The following is a 20,216-nucleotide window of genomic DNA, read 5'->3' on the forward strand; positions in this document are numbered from 1 at the left end:
AGTCACCAAAACAATAAAAAAAAATGTCACCAAAACAATAAAAAAAAATGTCACCTAAACAATAAAAAAAAATGTCACCTAAACAATAAAAAAAAATGTCACCAAAACAATAAAAAAAAATGTCACCAAAACAATAAAAAAAAGTCACCAAAACAATAAAAAAAAAAATGTCACCAAAACAATAAAAAAAAAAATGTCACCAAAACAATTAAAAAAAAATGTCACTAAAACAATAAAAAAAAAATGTCACCAAAACAATTAAAAAAAAAATGTCACCAAAACAATAAAAAAAAAATGTCACCAAAACAATAAAAAAAATGTCACCAAAACAATAAAAAAAAAAAGTCACCAAAACAATAAAAAAAAAAGTCACCAAAACAATAAAAAAAAATGTCACCAAAACAATAAAAAAAAATGTCACCTAAACAATAAAAAAAAATGTCACCAAAACAATAAAAAAAAAATGTCACCAAAACAATAAAAAAAAAAAGTCACCAAAACAATTAAAAAAAAAATGTCACCAAAACAATAAAAAAAAAAATGTCACCAAAACAATAAAAAAAAAAATGTCACCAAAACAATAAAAAAAAAATGTCACCAAAACAATAAAAAAAAAAATGTCACCAAAACAATTAAAAAAAAAATGTTACCAAAACAATTAAAAAAAAAATGTCACCAAAACAATAAAAAAAAAAATGTCACCAAAACAATAAAAAAAAATGTCACCAAAACAATTAAAAAAAAAATGTCACCAAAACAATAAAAAAAAAAATGTCACCAAAACAATTAAAAAAAATGTCACCAAAACAATAAAAAAAATGTCACTAAAACAATAAAAAAAAAAATGTCACCAAAACAAAAAACAAAAAAAAATGTCACCAAAACAATAAAAAAAAAATGTCACCAAAACAATAAAAAAAAAATGTCACCAAAACAATTTAGAAAAAAAAATGTCACCAAAACAATTAAAGTTGTTTTAATATGAAGTATTTTCATTTTAACTGAATATATCCATATTCTTATTCTGATATGTTTTTGATATTGGAAAGTTCTTTTTTCTTTTTTGTTGATGCTAATGTTTTCATCCAAGATCAAAGCGTAGTATCTGTTCTTCAGATGCTGCACTTCAATTTCTTGTCCACTCTCAGTGGAGCAGAGATCCTTCACGACTGAGATAATTTTTACTTTTGTTCCTTTACTCCATGCTAAAAAACAACCCCGGTGTCTAACTATGTCGCATGGGGAGTCACCGTGAATAGGAAAATCACTAAGCAAAGGTTTTATTTAGTCTGCAGGGCTGGAAATAAACAAAATGAAAGATGAGATTCTTACAGGATTACAAACCTGTGTCTCATCGTTTTTTCACTCTTTCTTTTACTCTCTACCCTTTCTCTCCTTATCACCCTTTCCTTTCTTTCCCTTCCTTTTTTCTTTCTCTTTTTTCTTTCTCTTTTTTCTTTATCGCTTCTTCTCTTTCTCCATCTCTTCCTCTCTTTCTCCATCTCTTCCTCTCTTTCTCCATCTCTTCTCCCTTTTCCTTTCTTTCTCTATCTGTTCTTCTCTCCCTCTCTCTCTCTCTCTCTCTCTCTCTCTCCCTCTCTCTCTCTCTCTCTCTCTCTCTCTCTCTCTCTCTCTCTCTCTCTCTCTCTCTCTCTCTCTCTCTCTAAACCCTTTTTCCTTCCCTTTCTATTTCTTTCAGCCCCCCCCCCTAATTTTCCCCATCTTTTTTCTCTCTTTTCTTCTTTCATTCTCTCCTCTTTGTCTTTGCCTCCTTTCTCTATTTCTTACTCCCTCTTTGTGTGCTTTCTTATTTTTCTTGCCCCCCCCCTCTAATTTTTCATTATATTTCTCCGCTTCTCTTTCTTTCTCTTTTTCATAAAGTTTATGACTTTTATTTTGAGATTATTTTTCTTCTTGTATCACCTGGACTACAAATATCTTTTGTTGGAGATATATATATATATATATATATATATATATATATATATATATTAAGATATTTAAACGAACTGTTAGTTTTCTAAATCTATCAGCTGTAACCCTTTCAGCAATATAAAGTACATGAGCTGCACATGCAATATTTCTACTTGATGGTTTTCGTGTTTTCCAAACATTTACAGAAACAATATGGCGCAAGAAAACAAACGTTCTTTGATAAATTGATTTTTCCTATTCGTTTCTACTCCCTTTCCTCTTCGCCCTCACCTCTCTCTCTCTCTCGTTTCCCCTTTCTCTCTATATATCTATTCTGCAAATTTGTGCATCTTAAAAAAAAAAAAATAGATTCTTATAAATTAACTTCAAACTTTAAAGTTGGATTCGAATGTATATGATTCTTTTTTTGTTTATTTTTTTTTTTCTGAAAATGAAAATATTCCTTGATTTTCATCTCTTGGATTTTTCGACTTGGCAGTATTTCCAATTAATTAAGGAATATTCTCAGACTAATCATTAAAGACATGTAACCATTACCAGTGCTGGGGAGTCTGGCCAAACTCGTCACATTATTAGGAATTTGACCTGATGCATATGTAATATTGACTTTTAACGGTTTTTAATCTTATGTAGGTTTTTATTTTATTTTATTTTTTTTTTTTTTCAAAGTTATTTTTTATGATAAATATATATTTTTTGAATGTTTTTTTTTCATTAATAAATCTGGTTTCATTCTGTTTTTTGATATTGAATGCATATTTTTGAGTTTTTGTATTATTTGGATTATTATTCTCATCTTGGTTGTTTTTTCCACAACGTTTCGGCTGATGTAAACTCCGAGCATTTTTAGGTGTATTCACACTGGATGTTATTGGGAGTGGGGGTGTGGGTGGGGGAAATGCTTGTTTTTTTTTTTTTTTTTCTTTTTTCTTTTCTTTTCCCAATGAACATAGCTATTAGAAATTCAAAATGCAAATAACGCCAAGTCTATTTCTTTTTTTTTTTTTTTTTTTTTTTTTTTATTAATAAATCTGGGTCCATTCCCAGGTCTCTACATTGCGAGTGATTTTTTTTAAAGTGGCGACTTGCATTTCTTTTACTTATAATCTCCCAAAACTCACGCCCGAGTGAAAAATATATATATATTTTTTTTTATATGAAACAAAGTGAAATTATTTAAACAATAAAAGTTTAATAGAACAATATACTTTTTTTAACGAAGGTTGTTAAAAAAAATATCTGAAGAAATTAGAATGTTTATACATTCAAGTATGAACATAAAATTTGTTGCATATTTAGAATTACACTTACTTAAAAAAATACAGAAAAAAAACTTTATGATGTACATACTCGTCACAGAATGAAGATGTCATATTCTAAAAATCATGGTGGCTTGGCTAGTAACTTTTCTATTTGCCTAGTAAACAAAAATATTTAGTTGTCAGATAGTCAGAGGTTACATCAGCTGAAACATTGCGGAAAAAACAACCAAGATGAGAATAATAGTCCAAATAATACAAAAAATAATAATTTTTTTATGCTTAAAATATATACGAAGGGGGTGGTGGCATAATTGGGGGGGGGGGGTCCCTATTTTTATCAGAAATTAACTACACCTACACAGCATTACATAAGTTTTTTTTACTTCCATTTTTGTTTAAAGCCCTCCTCCCCTCAAATCCATTATTACTTTTTTGAATAAGGTTTTGAAAGTTAAATTGAATTATTACAAAAAAAAAAAGGAAGTATCTAGGGAATATTAAATTCACACGTCGTCCCCAACCCGATTTTCAGCATGTTGCGATCTATTGCTAAGTTGCAGTTGAAAAGGCAAATTGATTTCTTCTTTCTTTTCCTTTTTGTACAGTCACTTTTAATGAATAAACAAATCAGTATAATGCTTATCTTTATATAAATATGTATAAGATTTTGTTTCGTCCGTATTATTTCAATTCATCTTGAGGGTCATTTTCACTTCATCTTTAGGTGAACCTTGTCAAACTCTGGAATGTTTCTGTTGAACTCAGGAGTTTGGACGAAATATCAAACGGAACCCTTTATTTACTTCATGGTGGGTGTGTGTGGGGGTGGGGGTAACATACTATTGTACCATCCACTCTGACTAAATAATGGTCTTAAGTAATTCACAATTGTATTTTTCGGTTGTCCACACACAGAATTAAACCATACAATTGCTTTTTCCAAGTATTTTAATCACTGCGCTATGAGTCCTTGTGAACCAAAACGTGAAAATCACATTGAAGATGAGAACAGTAGTTCAAAGAATCTGAATAACACAAATAACCAATCCTCATCTAAAAAATTCAGAAATGTAATATTTTGTTTCGTGTTTGCAACAAAAAAATGTTTACTATTTGAAATAAATGATTTATATATTACAAGTAATGAAGGCATAGTACAAAACCAACTTCGAAATCTAGTGGCTGTGGTCCTCCCCTTTCCCAACTATCTCTTTTTCACAGAAGAGATGTTGTTAATCTTTCTGTACTCTGTTATTTACATGGCAGGTGCTCGACTGAGCTTCAATCTATGATCCCTCCCTGTAAAACATTAATAACAAGAATTTGTTTCACTACAATCACTCCAAATACAAAAGGTCCTGGATATGCCCTTAAACTACATCCGATGGTGAAGCCCCAGCTTGCGGGCTTTGGTGAGTGTGGAGCCACCCTTTAATTGGCATTGCTCCCAGGTCCACTCTGACCCGGAGTGGTAGTACCTGTTAGGGTCCTAACTATGGGTTAAATAGAAACCGACTTGAAAAAAAAAAAATATATATATTCTGTAAAATAAATTTTCTTCAAAATAACTGGATTTGACATTAAATAACCTGGAAAGGGTTGATATGCCGTAAAACAAAACCAACAAACCAAACAACCAACCAATTGAATACAATAGAACTCCGGGATACAGTGGCCCTAAGATACATTTTTTTCAGCTTATGATGTGGAATACAATGTTTTTCCGGCCTCTAGTGAAGGTATTTGCCCCGCCTTGTAGTGTTATTAATAATGTAATTTGATTATATACATGTGTATTATATACTGTAGTGTATTTTGTTGCTAATTTTTAATGCCATATCTCTGGGTCCTACTGTAATTTCCTTTTTTCTGTGTGTGTGGGTGTGCGCGTCTGTGTGCACCTAAATCCGCCAATACACATGTGGAACTTTATATGATTTAATTTATAAAACTCGCTATGTCTGTCTGTCTGTCCCTCCATATTTACAAACTCTATCCCTTAGAAACTAAAAGGCACAGAATGGCATCAGGGGCCTCAAATGATTGGATCTTTTATGGACCGTTTTTTTTTTTTTTTATTGGTCTTTAATTGGTTAAAATAGTTTTTAAGGGACAAAAATGAATCAAAATTGAAAAAAATCGTTATTACATTTTGTACATTCATCTTAGTTTATTTTTAATCAGTTCACGTTGGTACAGTGGTAACGTCACCAGCTTTGAAGGTTTTCGGTTTCGATTCTAGCTGATGGCACCCAAATACTTTTTCTTTTTACTTTTGAAATCACGACTCTATAATAATATATACGAAATCTAGACAAATTAAAATATCATATTTAAGCGTATTTTACGACCGGGCAAAGCCAGGCGCCCTCCTGCTAGTCATCTATATATATAAAAGCGAAAATGTATGTATGTATGTTCGCTTTTTCAGTATGTCCACAAAAGGATTTTTTTTGGCGGTTTCTCGAGGCCGTCGCTCATTTTTAAAACTTTTTATATCACGTCGAAATCATAATATCTACAAGTTACGAACGTCTATTTAATTTGCCCGACTTTGAAATGTTAAATATTCAACATTTTGGGATCATCGCATATTGCTTTCGTTTTTCGGTATAAAAAAGCGAAACTCGATTTGAATCCTGGCACACGATGTAACGTTTGGTCAATGTTGGCTTACCATCGTCATATCAGACGGTTGCTTTCATTTCAAGACGAGACACTCCCCTAATAAATGGGGGAGCTGTTTTTCCTCAAAGTTAGGTAAAAACAAACAAACCAGTTTATTGACCTCATTAAAAACTGTCCCGCAGAAAATGTTAACTGCTGAATAGCTATTGCTTACGTTGTCGTCGTAACGCTCACACAAAATGTTAACTCTGCGACTTCCACTTGACATCATTTAGTACGGGCACCTGTCAATTCTCTTAATTAAATAAATTCAAACATCTTTCAGTAACTCATTCTGGCTGACCGAGCGGTTAACGTGTCAGGTTTTTTTCACATTTTATTTTCTAACTTCGTCTCAGGGCTGCGGGTTCGATTCTACCTAATTACCAAGACTTTTTTTTTTTACCCGCCCCCTCCTCCCCGGGTTTCTTTTTGATTTAAGAGCACACACACCTCGAAACACCCGGGCAACGCCGGGTAACCTCTGCTAGTCTATATATATATAAAAGGCAAAAGTGGTATGTATGTCCAGCAAAGGCTTGGGGGTGGGTTTACTATGGTTTAGAACTTTTTATATATTGCCTAGATTATAATATCTCCGATTTACAAAAGGAGGTCGTCTCTATCTTTTATTTGAGGGACATTTACAAAATTCGTGCTATTTCTTCCTCTAGCGTGTTTGTTTGGCTTTTTTGTATAAAAGCGAAACTGAATTGAAATTAAAGTTATTCACTGACCTTCACGGCCAGCACGTCTTGAAAGGCAATCAGCTTTGATCACTGTGGGGAATACCCTTCATATCAGACAATTGTTACTCACTAAGACACTCCCCCCCCCTCCCCTCCCCTCCTTCCAAAGCTGAAAGTGTAACTGGCTTACAGCCAAACTTAAGTGTGTGATTTCATTTCTTTCACGTGAGGAAATTTTTACGAAATTCCCAAAACGATTTCATTCAGTTTTTTATTTTTCCCTGGCCAAAAACCACTCAGAATATTGAAAGGTGTCAATTAGAAATACCCAGTAAACTTACTGACAAAATTTAAATGCAAATTTGAAGTCTTCAAGATCTCATTAGTTTCCTTTTAAACGTTTAATTTGACTTTGCTCGTTTTATTGAACGGTTGAAAAGACAGTAAAAAGCCTTGAAAGATTGAAAAAAAAAAACAAAAAACAAAAAACGGAGTCGCCAAAAGATAAGCGTTTTATTATTTCTAGTCACCTATTTTTAAAATCACTCGCAAATATGACTGTTTTACTCAAAACGTACCGCCATATATACATATATATTAAGGGTAAAAATTAATAATTGTAATTTATGAATCAGTTTCAAAAGGAGAAACAAAACAAAATCAAACTCCTTTTGAAACTGATTCATAATTTACAATTATTAATCTTTAGTATTAATATAGCTCTAGAATAAATATAACCTATTGAGCTTATTATATATCTACAGTACTATGAGCAATGTTCCTTTAAATTATTAATACAGTAAATAAAACTTTGCTCTTCTAGACCTCCAATCCCCCCCCCCCTCTCTCTCTAGCAGGCTTCCCAGAATTGTCCGGTCATAAGATACACTTCAATATGATATTTTAATTCATGCAGATTACGTATTTATTATTATAAAGACAATTCTCTATTGATTATTATATTGTACCTAATATTTAGTAGTGAGATCAAAACTAAATCTTATATATATATATATATATATATATATATATGACTTGGATGCCATCAGCTAGAATCGAATCGAAACCAAAACATACAACTCTCCACCCTTATTCCTTAGCATTTGAGCCACCCCCATATATATATATATATATATATATATATATATATATATATATATATATATATATATATATATGTAAATAAATAAAAATGGAAATGTATGTTTGTTACTTACCTATAATTTAAAAAACTACTGAACCAATTGCGTCAACATTTTGCTATAGCGTTTTTATCTAATCCAAGTGTTTTTTTTATATATTTAAGGGTAAAAAATATTAAAAAAAACTTTTTTTCAAAATTGTTTCTTCTTGGCAGAAGTCGATCATTTTGCACGTAACAAAAATGCGTTTTTCATTGTCATTTTTTCTTAGCGATTATTTTACTATTTTTCTTATACGGTTTATTTTCATATTTACTATCAAATAATAATAAATAAAAATTTTCCTATGTTCCGACAAATGCCGAAAAATATTGATTGTGACTTTATTGTTAAAATTAGTCATATGCGTAAAAAATATATATATATATATATATATATATATATATATATACTAGTAGGCTGCCCAGCATTTTCCGGTCATAAGATACGCTTCAGTATGATATTTTAATTCATGCAGATTACATAATTATCATTATAAAGACAATTCTCTATCGATTATTATATTGTACCTAATATATGGTAGTTAGATCAAAACTAAAAATATTGGGTGTTATCAGCTAGAATCAAAACCAAAATATACAAGTCTCCACCCTCATTTCTTAGCCTCTACAACCCCCCCCCTCCCCATTTCTTATATTAAGAATAAGAAGGTTTAGAAACACCTTTTAAAGATTGTGTCAAGCTGGCCTCATGGTTATTGTACTTGACTCACTATCTTTACATTTGATCTCAGCTCGAGTATTTTTTTTTTTTTTTTAATTTTTACAAGAACTGTTTAGAAAAAACATACTATTCGCATGCACATGTCTGAGTTTCTGTATGAATTAAAATATAATATTTATGTATATTTTTTGACTGGGCAATGCTGGGTGGCCTGCTAATATATATGTATGTATGATGTCCTTTTAGAAGGTCTTGTTTTTAATCCTTCAGGGAGACTAGCCGCCCTCCTCACCAAACAAGTCTGGTGGGGGAACCAGTTTAGTCGCCGGTGACCCGACCATGAGGCAGGTAGTACCGGGTTACATGGTACCAGTAGCATATGACATGACCTGACATAAAGGCGAATGAACTCTTTTTCTGGGTCAACGGCCAACTAGCACCGTGTATATTTGTGTGTGTGTATATGTGTATTGGGGTAGAGAGGGCTCCCGTAAGCCGTGGGGAAGGCAACCTTTCTAGGAGAAGCAAATCTCTGATTTAAAAAATCATAAAGCGGAAGACCAGTACCCGCATTAAGCTGGTCTGCAGTTTAATTGGTTGCTGGCTATCTTGCTCTTGCTTGTTGCTGGATCTCAACATTTTGAACCGAGAGAGAGACTTAGCTGTCGTACAAAGCTAAGACTCTGTAACATCCCCCCCCCAATCTGATTTTCTTTTATATCATAAGTTGCTTAAAACGTGATTAGTTAAAGTTCAGAATAAAATCACGCTTTCTCTTAACGGTTAATTTAAAAAAAAAAAAAAAATCTTCTGAACGCTATTAAAAGTTAAATTCTTCACTAGTTTGCAATTTGGAGACGGAAGCGTTGTTGTGATAAGTGATTTTCTCTACTAATTCGCACTTTTTATTTTTAGATTCAAATATTAATAACTACATTTTATTTCAGTATTTAATTTATGTATTTCTGTTGTATTAAATGCTAGCTTTTTTTTCTCGTCCATAAATGTTTATTCATCTACCGAGTTGATTGCAAAAATAGATTACCTAATTGTACTCATTTTTAGTTCGTGAGAGGGGAATCTATCACCATACTTTCCCTTAAACACGTCCGTTGGACTTTTATTAAGTACAATACTTAATAGTTTTTTTTGTTTTTTTTTAATGGAGAGTAGAAAACGCATTGTGGATGCGTTATCGGCAGCTCCTGTTACTCTCGCTTCTTCTTATTTGTCCCTCAGTCCTCATTTTTTAAATGAGTGATTTTTTTGACAAAGGGAGAAGAAAAAGCTGTTTTCTAGGTTGGCAGTATTTTTGCGCGAACAGTTGGCAGAATTGGTGGAAATTTTCTGTTTCTATGTCTATCCTTGTAGCCATGTCACTAGTAAGGGTGCTGGAGGTAAACGTTTTGTCTGGGCTGACGTTATCCGCCTGATAGTCAGGGACCCGAACCTTGGATTAACCACTAAAGAGGCTGTCCTATCAGCAGGTGCAAAGTACTAGGGCTGCTGTATTGCCATTTGGTGAATGGAATCTGGACCATGCAGTAGCTTCTGGTGGGGCCTCTCGATGCCATACTAGTGGGTAATTGTTACGGCTTTACCTTATCATGTGCTACAAAAAAAAAAAAAAAAAAAAAAAAAAAAAAAAAGGAAAATTCTTCGTTTCTTTTTCTCTCTTAGTTTCCCCTCTCTGTCCTGCTCTAAGTAAATCTGTCGACCTAGTCCACAAATTCCAAAATTTCATCATGACAAGTTTCAAGAAAAAATACACGATTAAACTCGGTTCTCCAACTTCCAACGTAGACCCCTACTACCATGTCTCCTTCTCCAACATCAGGGGTCTTCGTTCTAACCTTCCAGAGGTTGAAACCCAATTACAGGAGACTAAACCAGACCTTTTATTTTTAAGTGAAACTGGCATTGGACAGGCTATTTCCCTAGATGAGTTTGCAATTACAGGATACTCTAACTTAACTTCTAAATCTGACCCCCAAGATCGCCATGGGCATGGAATATGTGCCTATATTAAAGATAGCTTTCAATGTGGGAGGGACATCTCCAGGGAAGATCCTAACTTACCCTATATGTGCTTCCGGGTTGCTTTAGCTCACACTACTGCATTTATATTTACTCTCTATCGCCCCCACAACAGCGGAGTTACTATCTTTCAAAGCATATCTGAGAAAATTGACCAAGTCCTTTCTACTTATCCTTCAGCTAACATTCACGTATGTGGAGACTTCAATGTTCACAACGTCGAATGGTTGACCCACTCAAACAAGACCGATGATGAGGGGAGGTTCTGTCATGATTTCTCCATTGCCTATGACCTCACTCAGATTGTTCAGGAACCTACCCGTGTGCCCGATAATGACGGCCAGTATGCGAGCCTACTAGACCTTTTTCTCACAACTTGCCCTGAACTATGTTCAGTTTCTGTTCTGTCGCCTCTTGGATCTTCTGACCACTCTGTTGTATCAATTAAGATAAAAATGAAATGTAATAAGTCCCCAGACGTACCTCTTCATCGTACAGTATATCGATACACTAAGGCTGACTGGGATAGCTTCCGTACATTTATATCTGATCTACCTCTGCATTCCATGTTTAAAAAGGATGTGTCCTCTATAGTATTAGACCTAACTGAATGGTTAATTGTAGGTATTGACCATTTCATACCCTCTAAAAAGTTTCAGCAAAAACCTAACAGCCAGCCATGGTTCTCTCCAGAATGTGCTGCTGCCATTGCGCACAGAAATCACTTTTTCCACTGCTTCAAACGTAATAGATGTATGGAAACTAAAGCCGTTTTCAGGACTGCCAGCAACCATTGTAAGAAAGTAATAAGGAACGCAAGAGAGTTGTATGCTCAATCTGTTAAGTCCAAAGTAGCTGAGCAGCGGCTTGGTTCCCACCAGTTTTGGCAAATAGCAAACAGAATCCTGAACAGAAGCGTGTGCTCCATCCCAACTATTATCAATGGACCTGAGGTAATCTCGTCAGCATCAGACAAAGCCAAACTCTTTGTCAAGAACTTTGCAGCTAATTCTACCCTTTGCGACCAAGACCGCCAACCCCAATATTTCCTCCTGTATCAGAAAACACGCTATGTGATATACGTATATCTGTACGTGATGTTGCGAAGCTAATCAAAAACCTTGATTCGAGTAAAGCAACTGGCCCTGATGGTATTCCAATTATAGTACTCAAAAAACTTCAACCTGAATTAGCGCCCATACTTACAAAACTGTTTAAACGTTGTCTTAAGGAGAATAGTTTCCCATCTCCCTGGAAAATCTCATCAGTATGCCCTGTATTTAAGAATTCAGGTGATCGCTCATCCCCCTCTCAGTACAGGCCAATAAGTCTCCTGTGCGTCATGAGTAAGTTGCTAGAATCTGTGTTAAATACAGAAGTAATCAAACATCTCAACAAAAATAACCTTCTTAGTGACACTCAATATGGTTTCCGTTCTGCTAGATCTACAGCAGATGTCCTTACAGTTATATTGCATAGGATTAGCAAATCTCTCGACGGTGGCAATCTTTCTAGGGCAATTGCTCTTGACATATCTAAAGCCTTTGATAGGGTATGGCATAAAGGTTTACTTCATAAGATCGCTAGCTATGGTATAGCTGAAAAAGTCTTCTCAATTATTAAATCATTTCTTTCTGATAGGTTCATAAGAGTAGTAGTTGAGGGGCAAAAATCAGAAGCTCACAGTATTAATGCCGGTGTCCCTCAGGGATCCATCCTGGGCCCAACTCTTTTCCTGATCTACATTAATGATCTTCCAAATCATATCCTTACATCATTTGTAGACATTTATGCTGACGACACTACCATTTATGGTAGCACATCTAAGACAGTAAACGACCAAGTTCTCTCCAATTCTCTCTCCTCTGATCTTGAGCACGTAGTACAATGGGGAAAGGAGTGGCTGGTTACTTTTAATGCATCTAACACCAAGCTTCTCTCTTTACATCATCAACATTCTAATTCACATTTGTCATCAATTGAAATGAATGGCTCTCGTCTTCAGGAGGCCTCAAGTTTTGACAAGTTTCTGGGCTTGACCATTACTCCTGATCTTAAATGGAACACGTATATCAAATCTGTTGCCAAGGCCGCTGGAAAAATGGTGGGATCTTTCTATCGATCCAGTAGATATCTCACTGCTGATGCTATTCTCTACCTATATAAGAGCCAGGTACGTCCAAGGATGGAATACTGTTGCCACATCTGGGCAGGAGCTGCTAGAAAGGACTTGTCCTGCCTTGATAGAGTTCAAAATAGACTTCGTAGCCTCGTAGGAGATGTCCTTTTCTCCTCCTTGCAACCTCTATCTCACAGAAGAGATGTTGCGAGTTTGTCTCTGATGTATCGTTATTTTCATGGAAAGTGTTCAACTGAGCTTCAATCTATGGTCCCCCCTCGCCAAACTTTCACAAGAAACACTCGTCTAGCTGTAAACACTATCAAATAATTCCTCCCACTCTTTATCTGTGCCTAAACCTAAACGTAGATTCCATGAACAAAGCTTCTTTCTTAGAACTGCACGTCTGTGGAATTGTCTTCCGTTTTCCTGCTTTCCGGCTGACTACAATATGGTTGTGTTCAAGTCTAAAGTAAATAAGTTCTTGATGAGCCGTTCCATATAAGTTATTAAATTTACCAAATTTTCATTACTAATGATTACTATATTGACCAATTTCTACTGTACACTCTTTAACCCTTATCCTTGAGTGGCCTCTGGGCCTTGATAATGTGGTGATGCCTTTGTAAAAAACCCCCCCCCCAAAAAAAAACCATATTTGTATAGATACTCCCTCAGACATTTGGGCTCATGGATTTTAAATGTCTGAGGGAGTGGCACTCGTTTGACAAGATGTTGCAATCATCATGTATGATATATATATATATATACATATATATATATATATACATATATATATATATATATATATATATATATATATATATATATATATATAAAGTGTATTCTTAATTTAGCGACAACTTGTATAGTTTTCAATTTGTCAATGGATAACATTGTAATATTTTTTATTTTTATTTTGTGCGTGTGTGTACGAGTGCACACATGTGGATGAAACATTGGATGCTGTGTGGCATCCATGTGTTCAACTTGCTTCCAAAACTTGTAACATCTTCCAGTTCAGAAGATGAGAAGAAACGTTTTATTTTAAATCACAGATTTAATAATAAGAATAATATTTTCATTTTTGTAAGGTGCAGGAGAGGTGGCAATTATTATTCCAAGCACCTGTTCCTGTCCCGACCCCTCCTATTTGATATCTTATAAAAAAATGAAAAGTTCATTATATTTATCAGATTGGTTGCTTTTTTTTTCGTTTTCTTTCTTTTCATTTCTTCATTGTTATTTAACATCTTCTTTCCTCTCTTTTTTAACATCTTTTTTGTTTTTTATTTGTTGCCATTTTTTGTCGTTTTTATTTTTCCATTTTTCTTTTTCATTTCATTTTTTTTCTTCCAACTTGCTTTATTTTTTTGATTTTATTTTTACTTTCATTTCTTTTTCTTTTTTGTCCTTTCTCTTTCCTTTTCTCCTTTCTTTTCCTCACTTTCCTTTCTCTTCACCTTTCCTCTTTCTCTTCACCTTTCCTCTTTCTCTTCACCTTTCCTCTTTCTCTTCACCTTTCTCTTTTCTTTCCTCTTTTATCCTTTCTCTTTTCTCTTTTTCCTTTTTTTCTCTTCACTATTTTTTTTTGTCGTTTCTATTTTTCCATTTTTCTTTTTCATTTCATTTTTTTCTTCCAACTTCCTTTATTTTTTTAATTTTATTTTTACTTTCATTTCTCTTCCTTTTTGTCCTTTCTTTTCTCCTTTCTTTTCCTCATTTTCCTTTCTCTTCACCTTTCCTCTTTCTTTTCACCTTTCTCCTTTCTTTCCTCTTTTATCCCTTCTCTTTTCTCTTTTTTTTCTCTTCACCATTTTTCTTTATTTTTTTCCTTGGCATTAAATTTTTCTTACAATTAATTTTCAATCAAATTAATGGCATATTTAGCATGACAAACTTCATTTGTTTTCACTTTGTACAAGATAAACGAAGAAAGGATAAAATTCTTTCAAACAAATCTCATTTTAAAATATTTTATTGTCAAATGATTAATATTTTGTAAAATTCTTTTTTCAGATTCTGATGCAAACAAAGACGATTGTTGAAGGGGTAAGTATGGCAAATATCCTGAATTTAAATAAGCGAGATTGGTAAAATTAAAAAAAATTCTGTACAATATTGTTTTATTATTAATGAAAATAAAAAAATAAAAAAATTCTTAGACTTTTGGTGGAATCCACCCTAATTATGAGAAGACTTTGTAATTTTTTCTTTTAGAAATTATCACCCTTAGACCTTAAAATCACCAACAGAATTTTAAAAATAAGATTAATATTTTAGAAGTGTGTTTTTTTTCTTCTTTTTTTTTTATCAAGGCCCAGAGACCACTCGACGATAAGGGTTAAGAGTGTACAGTAGTCAATTGGACAATATAGTAATCGTTAGTAATGGAAATTTGGTAAATTTGTTAACTTAAGTGGAACGACTCATCAAGAACTTGTTTATGTTGGACTTGAAGACAACCATATTGTAGTCAGCTGGAATGCAGGAAAACGGAAGACAATTCGACGGGTGTGCACTTCTAAGAAAGAAGCTTTTTTCATGGAATCTACGTTTAGGTTTAGGCACAGATAAAGAGTGGGAGGAATTATTTGATAGTGTTTACAGCTAGATGAGTGTTTCTTGTGAAAGTTTAGCTGGGGGGGGGGGGCATAGATTGAAGCTCCGTCGAGCACTTGCCATGAAAATAACGATAAAGCAGACAAACTCGCAACATCTCTTCTGTGAGATAGAGGTTACAGGAAAGAGAAAAGGACATCTCCTGCGAGGCTACGAAGTCTATTTTGAACTCTATCAAAGCAGGACAAATCCTTTCTAGCAGCTCCTGCCCAGATGTGGCAACAATATTTCATCCTTGGATGTACCTGGCTCTTATATAGATAGAGAATTGCATCAGCAGTGACATATATACTGGATCGATAGAAAGATCCCACCATTTTTCCAGCAGCCTTGGCAACAGATTTGATGTATGTGTTCCATTTCAGATCAGGAGTAATGGTCAAGCTCAGAAACTTGTCGAAACATGAGGCCGCTCCAAGACGAGAGACATTCATTTCAATTGATGCCAGATGGAGATCAGAACGTTGATGATGTAAAGATAGAAGCTTGGTTTTAGATGCATTAAAAGTAACCAGCCACTCTTTTCCCCATTGTACCACGTGCTCAAGATCAGAGGAGAGACAATCGGAGAGAACTTGATCGCTTACTCTCTTAGATGTGCTACCATAGATGGTAGTGTCATCAGCATAAATGTCTACGAATGATGTATGTGATTTGGAAGATCATTAATGTAGATCAGGAAAAGAGTTGGGCCCAGGATGGACCCCTGAGGGACTCCAGCATTAATACTAAGAGCTTCTGTCTGATTTTTGCCCATCAACTACTACTCTTATGAACCTATCAGAGAGAAATGATTTAATAATTGAGAAGACATTTCCAGCTATACCATAGCTGGAGATCTTAAGTAAACCTTTATGCCATACCCTATCAAAGGCCTAAGATATGTCAAGAGCAATTGCCCTAGAAACGTTGTCTCCGTTGAGAGATTCACTAATCCTATGAGATATAACTGTAAGCACATCTGCTGTAGATCTAGCAGAACGGAAACCATATTGTGTGTCACTAAGAAGGTTATTTTTGCTGAGATGGTTGCTTACTTCTCTATTTAATACAGATTCCAGCAACTTATGACGCACAGGAGACTTATTGGCCTGTACTGAGATGGAGATGAGCGATCACCTGAATTCTTAAATTCTTAGCTCTAGAAATATCTAAGGCTTTTGACAGGGTATGGCATGAGGGTCTCCTCAGGAAAATTAGATCATACGGTATCACTGGTAGAATGCTTAACATAATTAAATCCTTCTTTGATAAGAGAAGAATCCAGGTTGTCCTCGACGGTTGTACATCTAAACAATATGATATAAATGTGGGAGTGCCTCAGGTGTCTATCTTTGGACCTCTATTGTTCATAATATTCATTAATGACCTCCCTGACAAAATTGCCTCTGAGATGGGTATATATGCATATAACATCACATTCTATAACAGGCATGGCAAGAAAACAAATGAACACATATCTAAAGAAATGACAAAAACACTAGAGGAAGACCTCCAGTCTTTAGTGGAATGGGGACAAAAATGGATGGTCAAATTCAATGCTGCCAAGACTAAACTGGTTTCCTTCAATAATTACAAGAAACCTTTGCCACCTATAGCAATGGCCAGTGACTCTTTATCTGAGAATACATCTTTCAAACTGCTTGGCCTAACGTTCACAGGAACCATGAGTTGGAACAATTACATTGAAAGCATTGCCAGGGCCGCTGCGAAGAAGTTAGGTTCTCTCTACTGTACTAGAAAACTACTAACACCCGAAAGTATCCTGTACCTCTATAAGGCCACCATTCGCCCACGTATGGAGTATTACTGTCACATTTGGGCTGGTGCATCTGCTACTAGTCTCTTGCTCCTGTACAAGGTTCAAAAGAGAGTCGCCAATCTGATAGGCCCTGAACTGGCATCTAAGCTTCAGCCTCTGTCCCATCGACGAAATGTTGCATCCTTATGCCTGTTCTACAAGTATTTTAATGGTGAATGCTCTGACGAACTGCAGACACTTGTGCCCCCACGACGTAGACACCCTCGACAAACCCGACAAGCAGCTAAATCCCACCCCCACACAGTAGAGATCCCTAGATGTAAAAGATCTTTCTACTCCAGTAGTTTCTTCCCCAGAACCGCTAGACTCTGGAATTTCGTTCAAGGTTCCTGCTTTCCCAACTGTACTGACTTGCAAAAGTTCAAGTGTAACATGAACCGACATCTTGCTGCCCAAATCCCTACATAGTACCCGAGTAGTTGTTGCTCCTGATAGTAGCCCTCTACACCAAAGTGGCAATGTGCCTTGTTTGGGGTGAAAATGTAAAAAAAAAAAAAAATACAGGGCATACTGATGAGATTTTCCAGAGTTATGGAAGCAATTCTTCTTAAGACAACGCTTAAACAGTTTTGTAAGTATGGGCGCTAGTTCTAGTTGAAGTTTTTTTGAGTACTATAATTAGAATACCGTCAGGGCCAGTTGCTTTACTGAAATCAAGGTTTTTGATTAGCTTGGCAACATTACATACAGATATTTGTATATTACATAGCATGTTTTCTGATACAGGAGGTTGGGGGTCTTGGTCGCAAAGGGTAGAATTAGCTGCAAAGTTCTTCGGAAAGTGTTTGGCTTTGTCTGATGCTGACTATTTAAAAAACATTTTCTTTTTCTGTAGATGAATCTGGAAGTAATTTATGGTGATACGGATTCCATCATGGTGAACACCAATTCAACGGATTTTAAAGACGTCTTCAAGTTAGGAAAAGATGTAAATATTATCCCAGTTTTCTTTTTCTCAGCTTTTCATTTTTATTTTTAAAAACAGATTTTGCTTTAAATTACCTTTCATTCTTCAGTTTTTTAATCAAAATTTGCATTTTTTTAATAAAGATTTTCCTTATGACAGTTTTCTTTCTATCTTTTTATCTTTCTATCTTTCTATCTTTCTTTCTATCTATCTTTCTGTCTATCTGACTTTCTGTCTATCTGACTTTCTGTCTATCTGACTTTCTGTCTATCTGACTTTCTGTCTATCTGACTTTCTGTCTATCTGACTTTTTGTCTAGCTTTCTATCTATCTATCTATCTATCTATCTATCTTTGAAGTGGTTTAATTGTATATCTTTCTTATCTATCTGTCGATAGCTTGAATGGTGGGAAACGCAACTGGAGCGTTTGGCTTCAATTTTAGCTGATGACACTCAAGCCATTTATTAACTTTTGAAATCAATACTATATATTAGGTACAATATAATATTCAATAGAGAATTAGCTCTAATAATAAATATGAAATCTGCATTATTTTAAATATATTTAAGCATATTTTACCCCCCCCCCCCACCTTAATAAATGTCTTTGCAAACTCATTTTGATTCAACCAATTTCACACAAGCATAATAGGTGACTGAGTTGGTCACCTTGTTTCTATTTTATATATATTTTTTTAAAATTAGTTAAGCTCCAAATTTTTAGATTCTAAAATAAAATTGTAAAAAAAAAAAAATTTCCTGTTCAATTTTGAGAGGAAATTTCAGTTTAGATTTTAAGTTAAACATCAAATGGGCTCCTCACCCCTCCTTTAATCTACTTGAATACCCCTGAAAGAAGTAATGTTTAGCCTGGTTAGTATGTAGATGAGTGACTGTTTGTCACAAGGATGGTGCAGACATTATATTCCTAAAAAAGAAAGTGGTTAAACACTATTTAAAAAATTAGGTAATAGGAACCAGCAACTTTTGCATTTTTCTTTTCTTTTTTCTTTTCTTTTTTCTTTTCTTTTTTCTTTTCTTTTTTTTCTTTTCTTTTTTTCTTTTCTTTTTTTTCTTTTCTTTTTTTCTTTTCTTTTCTTTTTTCTTTTTTCTTTTCTTTTCTTTTTTCTTTTCTTTTTTCTTTTCTTTTTTCTTTTCTTTTCTTTTTTCTTTTTTTCTTTTCTTTTTTTTATAACACAAACTCCAGATTTGAGAATCAAATTCTTTGTTCAATTTTTTCTTTAAACTTTCATCCACCTGAAACAAAATTGTCATCATTTTGAACTTGGTCAGAAAAAGTAGAAAGAAACCAAATTTCTTTTTACCAAGCAAATGATTTATTTGTTCGAAAGAAGATAAAAAATAAAATGCTAGAAAGTTGAACAAATCGGAAAATTGCTTGGACAAAAAAAAAAAAATTTCAAAGAAAAAATGTTGGGTATAAATCATGTTTTTTTTTCTGTTTTTTTTGTTTTGCTTGAATTTTTGTTTAAAAAAAGTTATTTTCAATTTTTGTTATTTCGTGTTTTTCAAAACAGGTTTTATCAGAGGAATACAATTGTTTCTTCTTCGGAACTGTGTTCGCTTCCGTGTTCTTGTTTATTACAAACGAGAAAAAAACAATATGGCAAACTACGAGCATGCATTTCTGTCTAATTTCACATTCGATTTTGCCCAAGTGTCTGTTAACCTTTAGAATTTCGATTTCACTAAAATGGTGCTCAGAATTCTAAGACATTTTAAAACAAGTTTTGTGATGAGAGACATGGGTTTCCCCTCGTTAAACTGCAACGAGAAAATTATGACAAACAGGAGAAACATGGAAATACAATTACAAATATGTATCTAACCCAACCCTAATCCGATTAAATTGAATTTTTTATTTCTTCCAATTTATAAAAAAAGTAGCCTTCATAGATTTGTATTAGCTAAAAACAGGCAGCATGTTCATTAAAAATTGAGGAACGCTTAGCTGATCGGTTATTTTAATCAGCTGCTGAGCGAGCCCAAGTGAACTCCATGATAACTGGTAAACGCATAAATAAATAAATAAACGGCAAATTGTGTGAGCGTGCATTTCTGTCTAGTTTCATATTCGGTTTTGTTCAAGTATATATATATATAGATTTTTTAAGGCATTTTGAAACAATTTTGACGTATCCAAATTTCTCTCTGAGAAACATTGATTTCCCCGGATTTTTTTCTAGAATAGAGAACTTCAGGAGGGACCACATAAATAATACCAACTGTGAGACCACATGGTCCCCCACTTGACAATGTCTCTGCCACC

General features: G+C 34.1%; 1 protein-coding gene across 1 annotated transcript in view; it reads left to right on the top strand.

Annotated features, from left to right (window-relative positions):
- Positions 1-20,216, top strand: part of LOC145296947 (DNA polymerase alpha catalytic subunit-like) — a 238,723-nt gene that overhangs the window by 164,527 nt on the left and 53,980 nt on the right. The window contains exons 28-29 of the mRNA XM_080143167.1: positions 14,594-14,626; positions 17,854-17,946. Of these exons, the coding sequence (XP_079999293.1) occupies positions 14,594-14,626; positions 17,854-17,946 (126 nt within the window). The remainder of the gene's footprint in view (positions 1-14,593; positions 14,627-17,853; positions 17,947-20,216) is intronic.

Source organism: Euprymna scolopes, chromosome 17 (assembly GCF_053919585.1).
Source record: "Euprymna scolopes isolate OS-2025 chromosome 17, ASM5391958v1, whole genome shotgun sequence".
In the NCBI taxonomy this organism is placed as follows: Eukaryota; Metazoa; Mollusca; class Cephalopoda; order Sepiida; family Sepiolidae; genus Euprymna; species Euprymna scolopes.